General features: G+C 42.0%; 1 protein-coding gene across 2 annotated transcripts in view; it reads right to left on the bottom strand.

Moving 5' to 3' along the window:
- Window positions 1-5,150: 5,150 nt before the first annotated feature.
- The window catches only part of LOC135711096 (alpha-tocopherol transfer protein), a 63,922-nt gene continuing 46,382 nt past the window's right edge, over window positions 5,151-22,690 (bottom strand). For both annotated transcript variants that reach the window (XM_065233839.1, XM_065233838.1), the window contains 2 exons: window positions 6,666-6,760; window positions 5,151-6,453 (listed from right to left, as the gene is read on the bottom strand). In XM_065233839.1, the coding sequence (XP_065089911.1) occupies window positions 5,776-6,453; window positions 6,666-6,760 (773 nt within the window). In that variant the 3' untranslated portion in view covers window positions 5,151-5,775. The remainder of the gene's footprint in view (window positions 6,454-6,665; window positions 6,761-22,690) is intronic.

Below are 22,690 nucleotides of genomic sequence, written 5' to 3'. Positions count from 1 at the left end.
TCCTCTTCGATCCTTGTTTGGACCCTACCCGAGGTAATCCTTCTTGGATATCGATTTGGAAAATTCCTCTTCGATCCTTCAGATTCTTATAGTAATCTGCTTGGAAGTCGATTTGGATAAAAATTTACTGCCGCCATGGCGCCTAAACGCAAAAGAAAGGGGCAAACTCTTGACCCCCCTTCTGATGAAATTAATTTGAGTAATCAATTTGATTTGCTCACGGATGATGAGAATGATCTATCATCCAAGAAAAATTCTAGTAAACTTTCCCGGCTTAATGCCAAGAAGGAAAAGATTCCCCCTATTGTGATAACCACTACCGATTTCCATGCTCTTCGCATGGAACTTTTGAATTTCGTGAAAGTTAAGTTTTCACTACAAATTGGACGTCGGGGTGAATGCCGTGTATTGGCTGAAACCTTGGACGGATTTAAATGTCTTCTCAAGTATCTTACTGAGAAGAAGCACAATTTTTTTACTTACGACACCAAAACTGAACGTGTGTTCAAGGTTGTCATGAAAGGACTGCCCAGTGGTGAATCCATGGATCAGATCAAAGATGAACTGGCAAAATTACTTGGAGTTGTGCCACTCCAAGTAATCAAAATGAAAATGAAATCCCGTCCTGGCGATTCGCGCAACGGGATTTCTAATGATTTTTATTTAGTTCACTTCAAGTCTAGTGAACTAAACAATCTTAAGGCCTTAGAAAAAGCTAGCCTTATGCTCCATGTCCGAGTGAAGTGGGAACACTTCAGGAAGACTGGAGGAAATTTCCAAAACCTCACCCAGTGCCGTAAGTGCCAGGGATGGGGTCACGGAACTAAAAATTGCTACATGCCAGCTAAATGCATGAATTGTGGTGATTCCTCTCACGCAAAGGACGACTGTCCTGTGAAGGAAGATCCTAAGAAATTTAAATGTTCAAATTGTGGTGAAAACCACAAATCCAATTTTTGGGAATGTAAGACTCGCAAAGCGATCCTACAATCTCGTTCTAACCGTCAGGTAGGAAACGCTCCACGTTTCCGACCAGGTACAAATTCCTCTGCTGTTAACAACGGTCAGCGAGGAACAAATTCTACATTCGTACCCGTAGGTACAAATATCTCCCCTGCTTCAAATGTTTCATCTGTACCTACTCCCCTCGCTGCTAACAATGTTCAGCGAGTTAATGGAGCTACCTATGCTGCTATTGCAACGGGTAGAAATCAAAATACTAACCAACGTTCTAACGGGAATTTTGACAATTTTGACTTAGGAAGCATTACTGCCCCTAAAATGGAATTTTTACAGAATTCATTAATTGACATGATTTCTGATATGCTTAAATCTAACTCCATGTTTGATGCTATTCAAACTGGAGTAAAATTTGCAAATAATATTGTCATGACTTTAAAATTCAGTAATGGATTTTAAAGCATTAAATATTGTAAATTGGAATGCTCGATCTCTTAAAGATAATGAAGACGAGCTATTTAACTTTTTGAGAGTTCATAACGTGCATATTGCCGTTATAACTGAAACGTTCCTTAAACCTGCCCATAAGGTTAAGAAGGACGCAAATTACTTGATTTATAGAAATGATCGTCTTGATGGACCCTGTGGTGGCGTTGCCATCATTATTCATAGACGAATCAAACACAAAATACTTTCTTCATTTGAAACCAAAGTTTTTGAAACTTTGGGAGTTTCTGTTGAAACAAAATTTGGACAACTTACGTTTATAGCTGCCTATTTGCCATTCCAATGCGTAGGCCAGCAAAAGAATTTTCTCAAGGGTGACCTCCAGAAACTTACCCGTCATAGGTCTAAATTCTTCATTATTGGTGATTTTAATGCAAAACACCGCTCATGGAATAATGCTCAAAGCAATTCCAATGGTAATATCATAGAGATAACTCTAAGACTAGAAGGTCCCGAAATAACGTGCTCAACTTTTTGGCTCAGCTCTGGTACTCTCTTCGGTCCCAAGCTAATCGATTCACCCCTCGAAACATAGGAAAAACCAATAACCCCTCATTTTATCTGTCAAACTTTCATAGCGAATCAAAACAAACATTGCGTAGTACTAGAATTTCGACTAGAATGGGGTACGTTAATCGTTTGCTTGGGACCAATAGGCTAGTCAAGTAGTGAGCCAATTTAAAATCGTTAGTTTCGTATTGATTGTTGGTAATATTCTGTTTGATGATTGTTCTGCAGGTTATTACACTATTCAATATCCAAACAGCCCAACATGCTTTTCTTCTGCAAGAAATCCCTCCACTATTGATTTGGTCTTAACTGATTCATGTCAACTTTGTAGCCAATTGGTTACCCATGCTGACTTCGGTTCTGATCACCTTCCAGTAACTTTTGAAATATCCCAAGAAATAATTTGTAATCCCAACAGCTCTACTTTCAATTACCATAGAGCTGATTGGGAGCAGTATCGAACATTTATGGAATATAACTTCGATCCAAACATTCCTTTGCAAACCAAAGATGAAATTAATTATGCTCTTGAATCTCTGACTACTTCTATAGTTACAGCAAGAGCTGCCTCAGTACCAAAATGCGAGGTTAAATTCGATTCAATTATAATAGACGACGATCTTCAGCTCTTGATCCGTCTTAAAAACGTCCGTAGGAGACAATATCAAAGAACACGCGATCCTGCCATGAAGGTTATCTGGCGGGATTTGCAAAAACAAATTAAAAAGCGATTCTCTGCCCTGAGGAACAAAACTTTTGAAAATAATATTTCTAAATTAGACCCGAGTTCCAAACCCTTTTGGAAACTCACAAAAATTTTGAAAAAACCTCAAAAGCCTATTCCAGCGCTTAAAGAAGGTGGTAAAATTTTGATCACAAATTTGGAAAAAGCTCAGAAACTTGCTAAGCAATTCGAGAGTTCCCATAATTTCAGTTTGGGTCTTACTAGTCCTATTGAGAATCAGGTTGCTCGGGATTTTCTGAATATTTTCTCTCGGGAAAATATTTTTGATGATTCCTGGGGGACTGATTTGGACGAAGTAAGGTCTATAACTAAATATTTTCAAAATATGAAAGCTCCAGGTGATGATGGAATTTTCTATATCCTCATCAAAAAACTCCCAGAGAGTACCTTGTCTTTCTTGGTAAAATTATTTAACAGATGTTTCCATTTGGCATACTTTCCTGATAAATGGAAAAATGCAAAAGTTGTTCCAATTTTGAAGCCGGATAAAAATCCAGCTGAAGCTTCTAGCTACCGTCCAATAAGTTTGCTTTCTTCAATAAGTAAACTTTTTGAAAAGATAATTTTGAATAGAATGATGCTTCACATCAATACGAACTCAATTTTTGCAGATGAGCAGTTTGGATTTCGCCATGGGCATTCAACTACTCATCAACTCTTAAGAGTTACCAATTTAATTCGTTCAAACAAATCGGAAGGCCACTCAACTGGAGTTGCTCTTCTAGACATAGAAAAAGCATTCGACAGTGTTTGGCATGAAGGTTTGATTGCTAAATTGAAAAAAGTTTAATTTTCCACTTTATATTATGAAATTAGTTCAAAATTATTTAACTGACAGAACTCTTCAAGTAAATTATCAAAATTCCAAATCTAATCGACTACCTGTTAGGGCAGGAGTTCCTCAGGGTAGCATTCTTGGGCCTATATTGTATAACATTTTCACTTCGGACCTCCCTGATTTGCCTCAGGGTTGCCACAAATCTTTGTTCGCTGATGACACAGGCATTTCCGCTAAAGGAAGAAGTCTTCGTGTTATTTGCAGCAGACTGCAGAAAAGTTTAGATATTTTCTCTTCTTATTTACAAAAATGGAAGATTTCTCCCAACGCTTCCAAAACTCAACTTATAATATTTCCACATAAGCCTAGAGCTTCGTTTTTGAAACCTAGTAGTAGTCACATAGTCACTATGAACGGAGTTCCAATTTCCTGGTCAAACCAAGTGAAATATCTTGGATTAATACTTGACCAAAAATTAACTTTTAAAGATCACATTGAGGACATTCAAGCTAAATGTAACAAATATATTAAATGTTTGTATCCTCTTATAAACAGGAAATCCAAACTTTGCCTGACGAATAAACTTCTAATATTTAAACAAGTTTTTAGACCGGCCATGCTTTACGCTGTGCCAATATGGTCTAGTTGCTGCACTACCAGGAAAAAAGCACTTCAAAGGATTCAGAACAAAATTCTGAAAATGATTTTGAAGTTGCCTCCCTGGTACAGTACAACCGAAGTACATAGAATTTCGAATGTTGAGACTTTAGCACAAATGTCCAACAAAATAATTAATAATTTCAGGCAAAAATCGTTGCAATCCTCAATTGCAACGATTAATTCCCTTTATACTTAGATAAGATTTAGTTTTAGTTTTTAGTTTTAAGATATCAATTGTTATACTGACATGCAGGTTAAAAAACCTGTTTAAAATAGTGAATTGCCAAGACATGAACAATGTAAAAACACTTAGATATATATCATAACAATTAAGGCTGGTACGTTACTGCAGTAACTGGAGCACCTAGGTTAAAATGAAATAAAATTTATTTTGAATTTGGAACAAATAAAGAGTTAAAAAAAAAAAAAAAAAAAAAAAAAAAAAAAAAGTAAACGCAATTAGTGATGTCACTAATTGCTTGTATCGTACAGGGGTTTCACTCACACAACTTAACCGATTGCTTCACCTCGGTAATCCAGCTCATTGGGTTTTGGAAACTGTGAAGAGCCATACAAAAAAATTAGAGTCCATACAAAAAATGTGACAAAGGGGGAGGGGGGTTAAAAATGTGCCAAATTTGCGTGACATAATTAATGGACCTTCCCTTGCGTCCGCGTTTGGGATTTTTCGTTACATGTCTGAATTTTGATTGTTTAATGTGAAATTAAAGACGTAGTTCTACGTAAAAAAAAAACTTTTGTTTTTTTTTTGTATGGAAAATACGAATCGTAGGTAACGAGAATATAGGTGCAGGCATGTGGGTAAGAAACGCTATTTCATCCTGTTAATCGATAACTGCACCTTGCAAAAAGTCCAATCTACAACTATTAATTATCTTGATCGACTTTCTCTTGATTAAATGGCACAACTCAGAAATTTCTTTCAAATATACGAGTGATTTGATTATTTTTAGCGAATAACTTTATTAGAAAACTTTCATCTCTGTTTGGTATGCCCAATCTATTTACAGTACGCAAAAGTTTCATCAATATAAACTTTTAATTTAAAGTACTTTTGTGTGTGATTGTACCTTTTCAACAATATACAAAAAAAAATGTAAAAATCGGTGGTCCACTAGCAGTATAGTAAAACCATATTTCAACTTAAAAGTCCAGTAAACATAGTAAAAACTTAAACTTAAGCACTTTTGCATAGATTCACCATATTTTCAGCTTTGTTTCCTTACCTAACCCTAACAAGTAGCCGTGACTTTGATTTCTCGCACCCTTCCCTGCGGTAAGCGGTGTGTTTTAAGTAAGTATAAATACTTGCTAATAGCTATACACAGTTGTTTTTGAGAGCCGTACAAAGATTGTTAATATGTTAACAATAAATTATGTATGTTTATCTATTTTATGCACATATTAGCATAGGAATGATTGAGCTCTAGTTAAAAAACGTCCACTAGTAATTAATGTCTGTGATCATACTTTTCGTATGCAAGAGTTGGAACCTAAATACCTAACAACTTAACAATTTTGATTTACTTAGTCTGGTTGTTGATCACATTTCTGTTTCCATTGTTGTATCCCATCATAATAAATACACTAAGATTCACTTCTTCTTATTTTTCTTTATTCTAAGCTCATCCATCTGTTTGATGTAGCCGTACTTGTTGATGGCGGTGTATTCGTCGTCGCACTTGAGCAGCAATTCGTACCACTGATCTCCCAGGACGCGCGGAGCATTGACGGTTCCCCCGTAGCACGGCGGAAGGCATTCCTGCGAGATGTGCTTGTACAGGGACTCACGGTCGGTACCGTGGAAAACGATACGGTTGCGCAGTTTTTCCCGAAGGATCGGCTTGAACAGGGCAAACACCACGTTGAAGATCTTTGGTTGGTTGATGATGTGGATTCCCTTGATACGCAGAGGCACGGCGTCCTGCAGCCAGTCGACGATGCGCTTTGCGAAAGGAGGCGTAAACTGCCACGCCTGTTGCATCGTTAGGCCATCCATGTCGAAGATGACCATCGCACCGTTGACCTGGGTTTCGGGCTCAAGCATGGCCGCCTCCACGAACAAAACACAACCCTTGAAGACCTCGTCCAGCGTAACTTCCTTGTGCTTCCATGGTTTGCCCAGCTCGAGCAGCAAGATGCGGCGACCCAGCTGGTCCCGGTTGGGGAACACTGCCAGGATGTTCTGCTTGAAGATGTTGGCTTCGCGCGATGGGCTCAGGTCCAGGTACATGTCCCAGTGTTTGACCTTGAATTGGTAGTAGCGTTGGATCTGTGCGGGGGAGAGAAACACAATTGTTAATGCTTCAAATTGTCAGTAATGTGAAGGGGTTGTGTCTTTGTACTAATTTTCTATTTTAATTCGAGATGTGGAGAGTCGACTGTAATGAGATTTCGTGGAATAATGCGAACGTACTGCAGTTCTAAAGGAATGCAAAACGCACACACACACAGCATTGGGTGTAATTCCTTTGTAAAACTTACCAGTTCGAAAGCACTCTTTGGGTAGAACTTGCACGGCCGCAGGAATCGTACCATCCAGTCGTCATTATCCAGGGGAACCAACAGCTCATCTTGACCTGTAGGGATGGATCAAACAGTAACGGGTAATTAATGTGGGCACATCACGAGTTTCCAGTATGTGATAGAAAATAATTTTACGGTACGCCATATTAGACATGATTGATTGATGGGTTTCCTTTCAACTACCAGCAACCAGTATGTAAGGGAATTGCTATAGGGTAGAGCGCCACTTTGTCGTAATCGCCCATTTCCGTTCTATCATTTTCATTTCATTTTCATTTTGCAGCGTTTGGTGGGGCAATGGGAGCGCAAGTCAATCCAAAGCCGAGGATAAAGGAAGGGTAATGGCTGAATAGTCTATGCGGACCACTTGAACGCCATGGGAAAAGGAAGGGATTGAAGAGGTCGGTTATTGGGGGTTTTTGAGGAAATGACACATAGTACTAGATTTGTGATACAAAATGTAAAGAAACCAAAAATCCATCTCCCACTGATTCATCATTTCACATATAGGGGAATTTACGTATTCTCGTCAATCTAAGCAGCGTCTGCACTTCTACTAGCATTTTCTCAGCGTCACGCACATATATGATGTGTCTGTTTGTTTACATTCATCTGCTGCTTGCTTCTCTATCCATTCCAATCGACAGAATTTTTCAAAACGTTTTGAAAGCGTTTTTACAACGCTCCAAACTTCTCAGGTGAGTGTGACTATTGTCGGCAGCCTCTTTTTCTTCGGCAACCTTCCCATTAGAACTGCGTGTTAACCAGCTGTTCTATTATCGGCAACTCGAAATCAACCCCATTTTGTAGTGCGTATGCTTTATTTGAAGAAAAATGTAGCATTACTGGATTGCTCGATCGTTCAAATATAATCAGATTGAAGCTGAAAGGCTAAACAATCGTTTGGACACATTCAGGGAAGTGCGTTGATGGGAAAACATAGTGAAATTAACGTTTAAATTTTGGTTGCCGAAAACAGTCAATGGGTGCCGAAGCCAACATTTACCCTATACCAAAATAATATTTTAAAGCAACCATCAAAGTAAACGCATCCCAAGTCCTTTGCTAATCTACTCAATGTTACTAGGCTGTCTAAACCCTCTTATTTAAGTTCGTTTGATGATTATGATATCTCATTAGTCTAATGTAATAAATAATTGAAATCTCTAATTTACCTAATCAATCTTATGATGCTTTATTAAGTACCTAAACTGCTATGTAATCTAAAATATAACGTGTTTCAAGTAATCCCGACCCTGATCTATATCTATCATATCTTAGATCGACCCAGGTGACACCTTCAAGTGACTAAAATGCTTCACTTTGAAATCAGTTTCCTAGCTGATTCCCAAATTATATAGGGTATATGCTCCAACTACACTCACACGTTTCCACTATGTCGTCCCACAAAATTACGTATGGATATGTCACAATGGAAGCACGCTACAGTGGAAATCCCGAACCATAGTTCAAGCACTTATCCCAAATCAAAATGAAGCACATATAAAATTAGTTACAATACCATGTACAAAAATGATGTTTAACATTGTTCCCTGAGTAATGCTTCAATGAAAACAACAATGAAAGCTTGTCACGCAAAATAGAAGGATACTTTTGGGCACTTTCTGAAATATTTCAATAGTATAATTCCCTTGCAAGCTCAAACAAATCCATCTGCGCAAAAACAAATAAAATAAGAGTGATTTGCGGAAAAACCCGCCAGTATCGCAACCAACGTCAGTGCCTATACGCGGCTCTCAAACAAAGGAGTAACAAGTGTGATACTATCATATCAGGCTCTCATGTAATGGTTCATCAGAGAGGGTAAGCTCAGTAATCCTCATCGCATGCTCATGACGCTATCCTGTCACGGCATGAGCCAACGATGCCGGACTTAAACCAACCGTCTCCAACGCTCCACTATGAAGCATAAGATTAGGCCCGCCCACCAACGTCCAGGTTAAAAACTAGCCAAGGGGAGGGCGTAATCGCCCATTTCCGTTCTATCGATCAGAAAAGATCAATGATAGGGGAAATGCAGGTAATGTCGGCCTAAGTGTCCCCAATTTGGGCCCATACATAAATTCAGCAATCGACCAAATTTTCAATAGCAACCAAAAATATCCATTAGTAACGTCCCACCCGTAAAAAAAAGAACCGTAGAGGTACAATGAAATGTATTGTAACCATACAATAGAGTTTATGGTATTTACAATAAATCGTATTCTCCTCAACGATAAAATAACAATAGAATGTATTGTTTCTACAATAGAATCTATGGTAAATTGGGGAATATACAATAGATTAAGGGGGTCGTTATGTATCTTAACCATACGAAAAATCACTTTTTCCCGAACAAACTTGAACCATTTACCATTAATTGTATTGTTGTTCTATTGTTGAAAACTCTTACTATATGGGACGTATTGTACATATATTGTAATAACAATATGCTAAAACTTCGTGTACTATATACACACAATAAGATCGATTGTTGGCAATAGATTTACTTGTAACTGTATTTTATTTTATGGTAATTGTATGGTTATTTTTTTCCGGGCAATAACGCGTTCATCTAGATAAAATTGATAACACGCGAACCAAAGTACGGCTACGCAAACCAACAACATCATCGGATAGGGGCAACTATCACCTTTCCGAAAGTGGTATTGGTTAGCGTGGGCGTACTTTGGTTCGCGTGTAAAGGGCATTAGAAAGTTTGTTTGCAAATGCTTTTGTGCCGTTATCAAATGTGTTGGAGTAAATCGGTAACGCAGTGTGCTGATCACCTCCTTGGAGACCGAACGTCACCCCTAGCAACCTAAGTTTTCTTAAATAAACAACGGTGAAAAACTTTTCATTCCTGTTCAAGACTCCACTCAAGCTAGTCGTTAAATAAAATCCATTCTACTTTTAAACTTTGCTGTTCCGGTTCTTTCTAACCATCAAGAGGTTATGGGCGACTCACGCAAGGATTTGGTCCACGGGATCCCGCAGTTCTTGGGCACCGGTTTCGACAATTGGCAATTTCGAGTGGAGAAGTATCTGAAGTCCGTGAAGCTGTTGGATATCATCAAGAAGGATCCTCCGATGGAAGCGGCCGAGCTCACGAAGTTCCAGGAAGATGACGGTAAGGCGGCGTTCCTGCTGACGTCATTTGTTCATGACGATTTGCTGCATTTGGTGCGGGACAAGGAGACGTCCAAGGAGATGTGGATGAGCCTTGAATCCGCCTACGCCAAGAAGTCCGTCTCGTCGCAGACATTCGTCAGGAAGCAACTTGCGAAGCTACGAATGATGGAAGGTTCGTCTGTGAAAGATCACCTGAAAACCTTCGAAGAGCTGATCCGACAACTGAAGCTGGCCGGAGCGAAGCTTGAAGAGAACGATATTGTGTCCCAGCTGTTTGCTACCCTTCCCGAGTCGTTCGATCCGTTGGTTACGGCACTGGAAAATCTAGGTGAGGAAAACCTAAAACTGGATGTTGTTCGCGAGCGCCTTCTTGCCGAGGAGCTCAAGAAAACCGACCGGGCAGCGGATTCCTGCCAAGAGAAACCTGCAGCATTCCAAGGATCGAAGCAGAAGCCTGGTAAGTTCACCGGAAAGTGTAACCGTTGCCAGAAGAAGGGGCACAAGGCCAAGGACTGTCGTGTGAAGTTGAAGACAGATGGGCGCGCTGAAGCTAACGCTGCTGCTGGAGGTAAGGCGGTGGCTTTTATGACCGGGAGATGCTCCCAAACAAAGGACGAGGGAGCAGTTTCCTTTAAGCTGGATTCCGGAGCCTCGGACCACCTTGTGAATGTGAAGCACTGTTTCGCCGACCTCACGAAGCTGAAGCACCCTGTCGTCATAAACGTGGCGAAGGATGATCAATCCCTGATTTCCCGGCACAGTGGCACGATCAACGGCGTCAACAAGGAAGGTAACTATATCAGCTTGAAGAACGTCCTCTTCGTACCAGATCTTCGAGCGAACTTGCTATCTGTGAAGAAGATGGCAAAAGCGGATCTTGATGTCACATTCACGAAAAAGGAAGCGATCATGAAGCAAGGTCGTGACCTGATTGCGAGATGTCCCATGCGGGGCGATTTTTACGAGCTCGATCTCCGTGTCGATACGGTGGTGGCCAACATGTGTGGAGCTGTGACTGGTAACCTGTGGCATCGTCGACTGGCTCATTTGGGGAGCAAGAGTTTGCAGACACTCGCGAAGCATGGCATGGTAACAGGTATTCCCGAGAAACCAGATAAATTGGATTTTTGTGATGTTTGTGTTCTCGGAAAGCAGTGCCGAGAACCATTCACGGGTACTAGAGTCCGTGCTACAAGACCTCTAGAACGAGTGCACTCCGATGTGTGCGGTCCAATTACACCAGCGGCTTGGGATGATTCTCGGTACTTCGTCACCTTTATTGATGATTACACGCACTTTGCAGTAGTATATCCCATCAAGAAGAAGTCCGAGGTGTTCCAGAAGTTTCGAGAGTACGAGGCCATGGCGAGTGCCGCTCTGGGACATTCGATTTCGAAGCTGACTGTCGACCAAGGGCGCGAGTATTGCTCCAATGACCAGCGTGATTGGTACGTTTCCAAGGGGATCCAAGTCGAGCCAACCGCAGCGTACACACCACAGCAGAATGGAGTGTCCGAACGGTTCAATCGGACAATCGTCGAAAAGGTGCGTGCGATGCTGATTGAAGCCCAAACTCCGAAGAATCTGTGGAATGAAGCGGTTCTAGCGGCGGTATACCTGACGAACAGAAGTCCAACCACCGCGGTATCTGATTGGAAGACTCCTGCGGAAATGTGGACTGGTCACAAGCCGGACGTTAGTAAACTACGTGTGTTCGGCTGTAAAGCATTTGCTTGGGTGTCCACGGCACAGAGGAAGAAACTGGATCCGAAAAGCAAGCCTGCTGTGATGATCGGCTATGCGCCGAACGCCTACCGCCTGTGGAACAAAGAGAAGAAGCAGTTATTCCTAGCCAGAGATGTCAAGTTCGATGAAAACAGTTTTCCGTTTGCCACCCAGATCCGTGACGAAACTCCTTTGGTTGTTGCTCCGTACGAGTTCGAGGATCAAGATGAGGAAGACGTGCAAACCCCTGAGCAGTCCGTTCAACCCGATGAGCCGCTGGTGGCTCAACATGACGACATCCTGACTGATGATGAAGAAGGCGAGGTTGAAGACGACGGTGTTGAAGAAACCGGAGCGCTCCCTTCGCAACTAGACCGTGGTTCAAACCTCGAAATGGAAACCCCGAGGCGCAGCGAACGGGAGCGCAGACTCCCCGGTAAGTTGAAAGAATTTCTGGTTGGAAAAATTTTCACTGCCGCGCAATCCCATTCTGCAGATGTTCCCCATAACGTTTCCGATGTACTATTTGACGGTTCCATTGGACGAGATGAGGCCGAGCGTTCGATCTTCGATGTCCCGGAGGCGTACAAGGAGATCGCTGGACGAGCCGACGAAGCTCTTTGGCAGCAAGCGGTCCGTGAGGAACTGCAGTCGCTAGCGGACAACCATGCTTGGCGATTGGTGAGATGCCCTGCTGGTGTGGTTCCGCTCAAATCGAAATGGGTCTTCCGAATCAAGCCGGACGAGCATGGCGAACCGATCCGTTACAAGGCGCGCTTGGTGGCGAAGGGATTCCAACAGAAGCCCGGAGTCGACTACAACGAAACATATTCCCCCGTAGCAAAGTTAGCCACGATACGAACCGTTCTTGCTGTAGCAACCCACCGAAGGATGCACGTTCACCAACTCGATGTGAAGACCGCATTCCTCTACGGTGAGCTTGAAGAAGACGTCTACATGGCCATACCCGAAGGAGTTGCAGCACCGCCGAACTTCGTTTGCAAGCTGGATCGATCGCTGTACGGACTCAAGCAAAGCCCCCGCTGTTGGAACAACAAGCTAAACGACCTTCTACTGGATTTCGGCTTTACCCGTTCCCGGCATGATTACTGTCTATATACCAGGATCGACGATCGAGGGGGGGTATACATAATCATCTACGTGGACGATTTGCTCATTGCTGGCGATCGACTGGACCTGGTGAAGGAGATCAAGCGTGCTCTTTCCAAGAAGCTCCAGATGACGGATTGCGGCGTGGTTAATCATTTCCTTGGAGACCGAACGTCACCCCTAGCAACCTAAGTTTTCTTAAATAAACAACGGTGAAAAACTTTTCATTCCTGTTCAAGACTCCACTCAAGCTAGTCGTTAAATAAAATCCATTCTACTTTTAAACTTTGCTGTTCCGGTTCTTTCTAACCATCAAGAAAATGTTATGCCTGAAATAGCAGATTTTTAGCGATGCGCCCAATCTTAGATCCATAGGCCAACATTAGAGACATTTCCCCTATCAATGATTTCACCGTGCACAAATTAATAATAGGTTTGTTCCGATGCGTTGGTTCATTAGCTCTTAGCGAATCCCCTTTTTCAACGTTTATTCGTAGGACGATGAAAATCTAATGACGTTTCAATGTGCTAGGACGGAATTGAAACTCGTAGGACGAATTTAAAAATCAAGAAGCAGTATAAGATTTTAATCAATATCTCAATAATTTGTAACTTTGTATCAAATCCAACGGTACGTATGGAAAGGTGAATAAATTTAGAAGTCATCTTTGACAGAAATATTAAATTTTTTGTTCAAACCCGTTAAAAAAAGAGAGGTAAAACGCGGGTTGTGCTTAGAAGGACGGAAATTAGATCAAAAACCCTACCACTCATCGCCGTCGCTATGAATTTTGCATTCACTATCCGATCATTACCTATAGTTGTGTTCAATATAATAGCAGCGCATGCCGATTTCCATACAAAATTTTACAAACATTTGTTAATTTATTGTTAGAATTTTGAGAAATGTAAAATTTAAAATCTCAAAATTGAGCTGAAATGCAAATTATTATTCCTGCTATTATTTTGAAGAATTTTACCTAGTATCTCACTTTCCGGCAGGTGCTTCCAAAAAATTGGTATTTTGTAATCGAAAAATTGAACATATTTGTAGTTTTGTGGCGAACGTTTCAGCTCATTGATCTTAAGAGAACAAAGTTACAACTTGTCAAAGTAGACTATTTTGTTTGGAAATCGGCATGCGCTGCTATTATATTGAACACAGGTGTATGTATTTTCCAGTGATAACAACGGCAACATCTAGACATAATCGCTCGCTTTATTATACATGCTAAGGTCACGCGGCGGCCGTCGTAGCCTGCCATCACTTAGTACTGCGAGCTGAAACAGCAGCAGCACCAGCAACAAAAGCAGCATGCCGTGAACTAGTTTGCGCGGTCGGCCCAGTACGTTGTAGTAGGCTGTGTATGCCCATAGGTACTTGTACTTTCTTCTTCCATTTAAAGGCACCTACACCTACACGAGCATTTTTTTTCACGGTCAAAGTTTCTGATTTTTTGCTGTGTCAGGGCTGTTATTTCCAGCGCAGTTCTGGGTATTCAACTATAGGTTGGTATGTTGAAAAAGTAAAAAAAAAAAGTCAGAACACTGGTTATAGAACTGAAAGCGGTGAGGCTCATTCATCACTTGAGGTTTTGTTAATAAACGTGACCTTGCTAAAAAATAGCTATACATTTTTGCAATGAAGTCTTCGATTATTATTTTTTGTTTGCCTAGCCATTTTTGGTTGGTAATTGCTAATCCGAGAACTACCATTAGTCATACAGAGCATACATGTCAGGAGAGACTGGAACGGCGGTCATTATGACAAATAATCCGTTGATTTGGTGTTTGTTGAGTAATGATCTCAAACTTGTCGGACAACATCAATTACAGCTCGTATGCAGTGTGTCACATGGCAGACGTCAATGGATTTTTTCGTTCACTTCACTGTTCCGGTTTGAACAGATTGATGATTGTGACTCTTCACTCTTGGAGTACCCTCGTTGTACCGCAAGCAAAGATATTTAATTAACGTTTTACACATTTTATTAGTGACGCACTCCGTCTTCAATTGGCGCAAAACCCCAACGAACATTTGAAATATGTCAATGCGTAGCGTTAACAGTATTCCACATTTTTGTCTGGATGCCACAAGTTGCCTTGTCAGGGTTGAATGCTGCTATAGTTGCGGCACGTTAGAAGCGTTAGGTTTCTATCCTGCTTTTTACGCTAAGCTGCCATACAAAACGCATCACCCCTATTTGACAAATGACGATTACTGCTATAATTGTTTATGGATTTATCATAGCAGGCCATGATCTTCCATAGATAAAACAGAACTGCCAAATATTTTCCTGTAGAGTGCTAATGGAGGTTTGATTTTATTAAATTATTTTAGTTAATTTACCAATTCTTATTTCATATTTTAGGAATTGCTGACTCATTTATTCATATTTCTAATTTGTTCACCTCCGGGTTAACTGAGTTGAAAAATCACCGTGTTGATGATGATGATGATGGTCCTACCGCTTACCCCCTACAAAGGTTTGTACTGGACGATTTATCTTTAAAGCAAACCCCACACGCATCAATATATTGACGCGAAGGGGAATTATTGACTATAATCAAGGTTGTAAAGACTCATTTCAGCTAAAATAATGTTTTTCGGAATAATAAAACCAAAAGATGGTATGATGGCATGTTTTACTTGTAACTTACAAGAAGAGGCTACAAAGTATGCGTTGGAAACATAAATCCTGTAAATTTTGCTTTCTATGAGTCACAATCAGCGATTTGCTGATCGCTGAGTGAGTGAGTGAGTGAGTGAGTGAGTTTGTGAAAAATCGCTGACTGTGACTCTCATGAAGTGAAATAAACAGGTTTAATATGTCAAACACATTCTTTGCAAGCTCTTTTTGTATCCTACCAATTCAAAATTTAATCATGGCATCTAATTATTTCATATTTTAGAAAAACATTGTTTTAGCTGAAATGAGTCTTTGCAACCTTGACTATAATATTGATGATGTGAATTCAGAAATATTGTCAATCTCGATATATTGACGTCAATATAGCATGTATTGACAATACGATTATTGTCAATAAAAGCAATCGTGTAGGGTTCACTTAAGATAATTAAGTATAGCATTTAACGAACTGGTAACAGTTATGCCGCGGATTCACTTGGATGACTGAGCATTATTTGTATAATAATTATGGGTACTATTTATACAAAAACCAGGGGACAAGACAGCTGTACTCAGAGTAAATACATTGGCTGCGAGTAAATTTGAGTTGCTCATATTTCCTCAAAAATGGACAACCATGAAACGGCAATATTAGTTTTCCCGGCGCTTTGGTCAGAGAGCGTATAGGGCATCGTTGTGCCAATTTGGTCGTGGCACATTTCGAGTATGAGAGAGTGATTGCAGTTTGCTCAAAAGTGCCTGAGTAAAATGCAAGTATTTTCGATGATTACCCGTAGTTGTTACAGTGAAGATATACACCCATATTCTCGTTTATGTCTGAACGTGTTTGCCATACAGAAACATTTTTATTTGATTTTGTGTGGTGGATGGGTTTCGGGTGTGGACGGGCATATGGGTGATAATATTAAATTTACGTTAGGATAACGTTGAAAAATTGAGAAATGTATCGCTTCAGTTTGAGAAGCACTTCACTTCGCAACCGATGAACCGTTCTGACGGCCCACATTTTTTTTTTTTTTTTTAATTCTTTATTTAAGAGATTTTTAGCCTTAGGCTAGTTCATCTCTAAAGTGACGGCCCACATTGCCGTGCAGGCGCCGTGTGTTGGCAGGGTCCAATATTGGACAGTTTGATGTTTATAAAGTACCATCAGTTAAAACTGTATTTTTGAACTTTATCTCTATACATTCTTAGATGTTTTTTTAGCAGATTATCATGTTTGTGTAAGCTGATTCAAAGAGTAAATGGTATTAACATTGAGCTGTCCATAGTTGGGCGTTGTTGAACTTGTGGTACTTGCACAACATTTCATGTGAGTACCAAAGTAACCATATAATCACAAAATAGCTTTAGGTGTGGGTTCAGAGTGGGACAATGTCACTGAGATATGGTTAGTTGGGTATTCAGATGGAACTATGACTTTAAAAAACTAATCCTGGTTGTATCTCTTTTTCGTTTGTATGTAACACTGTTTGATATTACTAACCGCACCGAGCCTTCATTCCGGGTGGTGAGCGAACCTGAAGAAGAAGAAGAAGAAGAAGAAGAAGAAGAAGAAGAAGAAGAAGAAGACGACGACGACGAAGAAGAAGAAGAAGAAGAAGAAGAAGAAGAAGAAGAAGTAGAAGAAGAAGAAGAAGAAGAAGAAGAAGAAGAAGAAGAAGAAGAAGAAGAAGAAGAAGAAGAAGAAGAAGAAGAAGAAGAAGACCATAAGCCCCTTCTCGGAACGAGTGTTTTGTTAGTGGACCTGGTCTGCGATTCAAGGTTGGACTCTGTGATGATAAGTATCACATAACAGGTAAAGTAGGTAGCATCATCTCTATCGAAATGTAAGTATTATTGACAATAATCATAACTAGATTATATGCAAATTTATATGATAGGTACCTGGATCAACGTTGTTTAAACATGCGCATTCAATCGTGACGGCATCTAATTCTGCATTTTAAACCTACCCAACCCTTTTCCTTTCTACAATCCCTGAGCCGCTGGTTCACCATAAGTGTACCTCGCAGAACTTTTTTAACTCCCATGGGTAAAGATGCTGTGTTGCTCACTCCTCTCCCCTTCCCTGGTGTATTATGGATGGTGTGAATATTCACATCGGTGACATGGCCCGTGACCCCCTTGTACATCATAAAATGAAAATGAAAATGAAAAATGGACAACCATGAAACGGCAATATTAGTTTTCATTATTAAAAGATCCAAGTTGCATTGATTTTGCCCAGGCCAGGGGCCTCTTTTGCTTTCTAGGGATTGATGATCTTCGAAGTTTTTCGTGATGTGGTGGTGTGATTTCAAGACCAAAGAAGTTGGAATTTGACCTAATATTATGAGAAGATTATTTTAGCTCATGAAAATTAATACTCAACCTCTCAAAATCGATCTAAGAGGCTTCTTGTTCTGTGAAATTATTCTCTGGCACGAGGAAACTTCAACATTACTAATTATTTATAATTGAGGTGTAAAGTCAGAATAATGGTCAACTGTCACTAGAAACTTCCGTTGTTTCACCTAATACTCTTAGAAAAAGGCTTTCTGGACTGTCAGAAATACCTCTCAATTTTTACTGAAATTGTCAGTTTGACTGTGCAGAATCCCTGTTGGGTTTTCTCGAAGTCCCCTCTGACATTGTCCGGCAGCCGTTCTGAGAGTGTATGAAATCTTTTCTGATAATTGTCTGGAATCACCCCTAGGCTAGTTCAGAGTCCCTCCGTCAGAAATCCCCTTTTAGATTAACTGGAATACTTGAGAGATTGTTCGAAGTCTTCTAGGGATTGTCCAGAATCCCTCTGGGACTGCCCTGAATCCTTCTTGTGATTGTCCATCAGAATCCGTATTATGTGGTTGCTAATGTTTCGGAGCGTGCTATACGAAAGTGCAATTGCCTTTCATTTGCTGAAATATTTTGTCGGTTAAGCTTTAGTTTGAAAGAACGCCGCTCAAAATGTTGAAATACGTATTACAAATTTACAAATGCAACGCCCCTTTGAAATGTTGCCACTGAATTATCTTTGCTTGACAGCATCGGTTTGAACACAACAACCAGGTTGCTATGTGTAAATGTTGTTGAGCAATGCGAGTTACTCAGAGTTACTCAAAATTAACTCCGACTATACTCATGATCGAAAGCTGTCTTGCCCCAAGACAAAAACAATACAAGTGTGACCATGGAAGTGCTCATATATTATTATACAAACTGCAAATCGTTCGGCTTCCCAGGCTGCGATAGGTTAATCTATGACGAACTTAACCACGCAACTTCGAAGCCGAAGCACTGCAGGAGCTTTGCTGGACGCGACAAAAGGTATGGAAAAGCGGGCATCGAGCAGCTACTTTCTACCAGAGCTGGGTAAGATGCGCCAACGCGTGACTGGTTGGCAGCCGATCAACGTGAGGATGTACAAGTTGAGGATTAAGGGCCGTTTCTTTCTGCCCCGTAACGTGGGTAGATTACCTTTTCGTAGTACGTTACGGGATGTAAGATACACCACCGATTCCTAGTCTTGAGTACCTCAAACTAGGGGAACAGGATTTTTCAGTAATCAAAGGAACACATCTTAGTCCTTGTTACTTTTTATGGCTTGTTGATAGTGATAAGTCCTCGGGTTGCCTGGACCGAGGATGATCTTGAAACAAGGAAAAAATGAGTTAGTTTGTCTTTAACTATGCGACTCCTAGTCTTCTATTCGTTGTTCCCTAGTTTGAAGTGGTTAAGACTAGGGTTCTGATGCATGCGGTGTCATTCTTTAATTTTGTTGCTAAGGAATCCAATTTTGACTGACAGAGGGGCGCGCCTTTAGAGGGTGTTTAAACACTCCGAAAGGGTATAAATACCGGGACCTTTCAGTTAGAATCGATTCCTTGCGATGAAGGCAAGAATAACAACTGTATCAAAACCAAATACTTCATCATTTCTCAATAGTGATGGAGTAATACGACATGCACTAAACTAAGGACACGGGATATACTACAATAGATCAAATTACTGGTCGCAGTGGTGTTATGTCCCGAACAGAGGAAAAAAAGGGCCGTCTTTTAAAGCATCATCAACGTGCACTGCCCCCACACGAAGGAGGGCTAACCAGCCTGAATGTCGTATCGAACGACAACGACTAGCGATGCGTGAACGTTGCAGCCTCCCGTGGTATGGTAGTTCGTCCGTCTTCTCCGACATTAGCAACGTCCGCACGTACCGCAGTGCGAACATAGATTCGGACCACTACTTAGTTGAAGTATGCATGCGCTCAAAACTCTCGACGGTGCATAACACCCGTCGAAGTCGAACGCTGCGACCCAACATTGAGCAATTACGGGACGTCGGCGTTGCCCATATGAAGACAAACTGCGGCAAGTGTGCTGGAACTCACTAAACTGCGTCCGGTGAGCAAGTTGATGACATTGAGCCAATGTGTGTCAACTGCGGTGGAAACCATCAAGCCTCCAATCGCGGATGTCCCAAGCGAGTGGAGTTCATTAATATCCGTCGAAAGGCTACAATCAACAACCAGGTCGGTCGCCTCCGTAATCATCGTTCGCCTCCTGTACTCACGGAAGTCCAGTACCCAGCTCTCCAACCCCGTCGACATGTTCCGAACCTAGCCCCGCTTCCACCCAACAACCAACAAGCCAACCCTGCGCCAAATGGTTCCCAACAGTCAGACAGTTCAGCATCGTCTCGCTGCTGCTGCGGCCCAGCCAATTCCAGGTTCATCCACCGCCCCTGGTTTATCATACGCTGCTGCTGTCTCAGGTGAACCTGTCGACGATTCTCCGTTCACCTCGGAGGAACTTGTGACGCTCGTGGCCGAGGTCATCATCATCATGCGCACCTGCAAGACTCGATCTGAACAGCTACATGCTGCCCTGTCCCTTGTCACTAAGTATGGACCGTGAAACCATCAAGATCGTAAATTGGAATGCTTGCTCCTTGAAGAGCAAAAACATCGAGTTTGTTGACTTTCTCAACGAACGGCACATCGACATAGCCGTCATCACCGAGACTCATTTGAAGCCCGAGCTGAACGTCTTCCTTCCCGACTTTCGGCTCGTAAGGCTTGACCGCACCAGCTCCGGGGGAGTGGAGTGGCCATCGTTGCGAGGCGGAACATCAGCTGCCGGCTGCTACCAAGCTTCCAGCTGAAAATTATCGAAGCCATCGGAATTGAGGTGAGCACATCACTTGATCCAATCACCATCATCGCGGTCTACTGCCCCAAGCAAACCAACATTAGGGACGGCTCGGCCGCAGACCTCCGAAAAGACATCATCAAGCTAACACGACGGCGGCAAAATTTCGTCATCGCTGGCGACCTGAACGCCAAGCATCAAGCCTGGGGCAATAGTCGGCGAAATCAGAACGGCACAATATTATACAACGATCTGCAGCAAGCCCACTACAACATTTTGTGTCCGGACACTCCCACCCGGTTGAGTCGATCCGGAGCTCATGCCACCATCGACATCTTCATCAGCAACATTGGCGATAACATCTCCCAACCTATCGCCTATCAGGAACTGAGCTCGGACCGGCCGAAGTAGGTTCCTTGGCCAATAGGTTTCAAGTTTCCCGGCGAAACTACCATCGTGTCAACTGGCAGCAGTATCAGCGCTGTGTGGACACAGCAATCGATTACGACGTCCTACCGGAGTCGTACGAAGAAGTCGATCAGTGTCTGCAAGCCATCGAAGAAGCGATATCCCGTGCTAGGGAGCAACACGTACCAGCTTCCAGACAGGTGAGTCATACTCTGAACCTTGTGGGCAGTTCCAGCGTTCTGGGCTGCCCCACTTGAAGACCAATGTCAATAGGCTAACCAAAATTATCCAGGCCAGGATGGTGGAACTCAGAAATAACGATTTTACCAAAAAGATTCGCTCTCTCCCAGATTGTGCAAAACCATTTTGGAAGATGACCAAAATTTTGAAAAACAAGTCGAGACCGATCCCTCCGCTTTCCTCTGTTGACCACTTAGACCCATCCCTACTGATAACCCCAGTTGAAAAGGCCAATGCTCTTGGCCAACATTTTGTGATTTCACATAATCTTGGTCAAACCATGGTGAGCCCCCATGGGCCTGCCGTACTGGAGGCAATGTTCACCCCCGTAGTAGTGCATGATCATAGTAGAATATCGGCTGATGAGGTGATAGCAGCTATTAGAAGTACTAAAAACATGAAGGCTGCGGGTATGGATGGTGTAGTCAACCTCGAGTTGAAAAACTTGAGTATTGACTTCTTCAACCACCTAACCGTTATCTTCAACAAATGTTTGGAGCTTGGTTACTTCCCTGCATGCTGGAAGTTAGCCAAATACACAAGCCAATACACAAGCCTGGCAAAGATCCTACCAGTGCCAAAAGCTCCATCTCGAATCTATTCGAAAAATTGATACTCAGCCGTCTGCTGGTGTTTTCAAATGATAATAACATCTTTCTCAAAGAGCAATTCGGGTTTAGGAAAGGCCACTCTACCATCCACCAACTCACACGGGTTACTAACATCATCAAGCGGAACAAGTCCGTTTCCAATACATCTGCCATGGCATTGTTGGACGTCGAGAAGGCGTTCGACAATGTCTGGCATGATGGTTTAGTGTACAAGCTGCATCGATACAACTTTCCGATCTACCTCGTGAAGATCATCAAAAACTTCTTGTCGGGCAGATCATTCCAGGTCTACTTGCACAATGTCCCCTCTGATACGTTCAACGTTGATGCAGGGGTCCCTCAGGGTAGCCTGCTTGGGCCTATCCTATTCAACATTTTCACGTCAGACGTTCCTCCCCTGCCGGGTGGTGGTATTCTGTCTATGTTCGCAGATGACACCTCCATCATCTATAAGGGTCGAGTGATCCGTGCTCTGGCGAGTAAACTACAATCAGGCCTGGATGTTTTGTCCGACTATTTTAAGAGCTGGAAGATTTGTATCAATGCAGCTAAAACACAAACCATTCTGTTTCCACACTCGTATTCACCTCGGCTTGTTCCGCCTGCTAACGTCAAGATCCATCTTGATAGCACTCCCATTGAATGGTCGAGTGAAGTAGTCTACCTTGGTCTCACCCTCGATAGCAAATTGCTATTCCGATCCCATGTGGACAAGACATCCACCAAGTGTAACATCTTGATCAGGTCGCTCTACCCTCTGATAAACAGGAAGTCCACCCTGTCCTTCAAAAACAAGCTTGCTGTCCTCAAGCAAATCATTCTGCCGGCTATTGAGTATGGTATGCCAATCTGGGAAAGTTGTGCTAAGTGCCACCACTTAAAGCTTCAGAAAATCCAAAACAAGATCCTCAGAATGATCCTTAACAGTCCACCGCGAACTTTTAATTCTGAGATTCACCACCTGGCCGGTCTTC

This window comes from Ochlerotatus camptorhynchus, unplaced genomic scaffold (assembly GCF_037179485.1).
Source record: "Ochlerotatus camptorhynchus isolate MF236.1 unplaced genomic scaffold, CSIRO-AGI_Acam_v1.1 ptg000418l, whole genome shotgun sequence".
NCBI lineage: Eukaryota > Metazoa > Arthropoda > Insecta > Diptera > Culicidae > Ochlerotatus > Ochlerotatus camptorhynchus.
The sequence above is the reverse complement of the archived record's forward strand: the minus strand, read 5'-3'. Positions and strand labels throughout refer to the sequence as shown.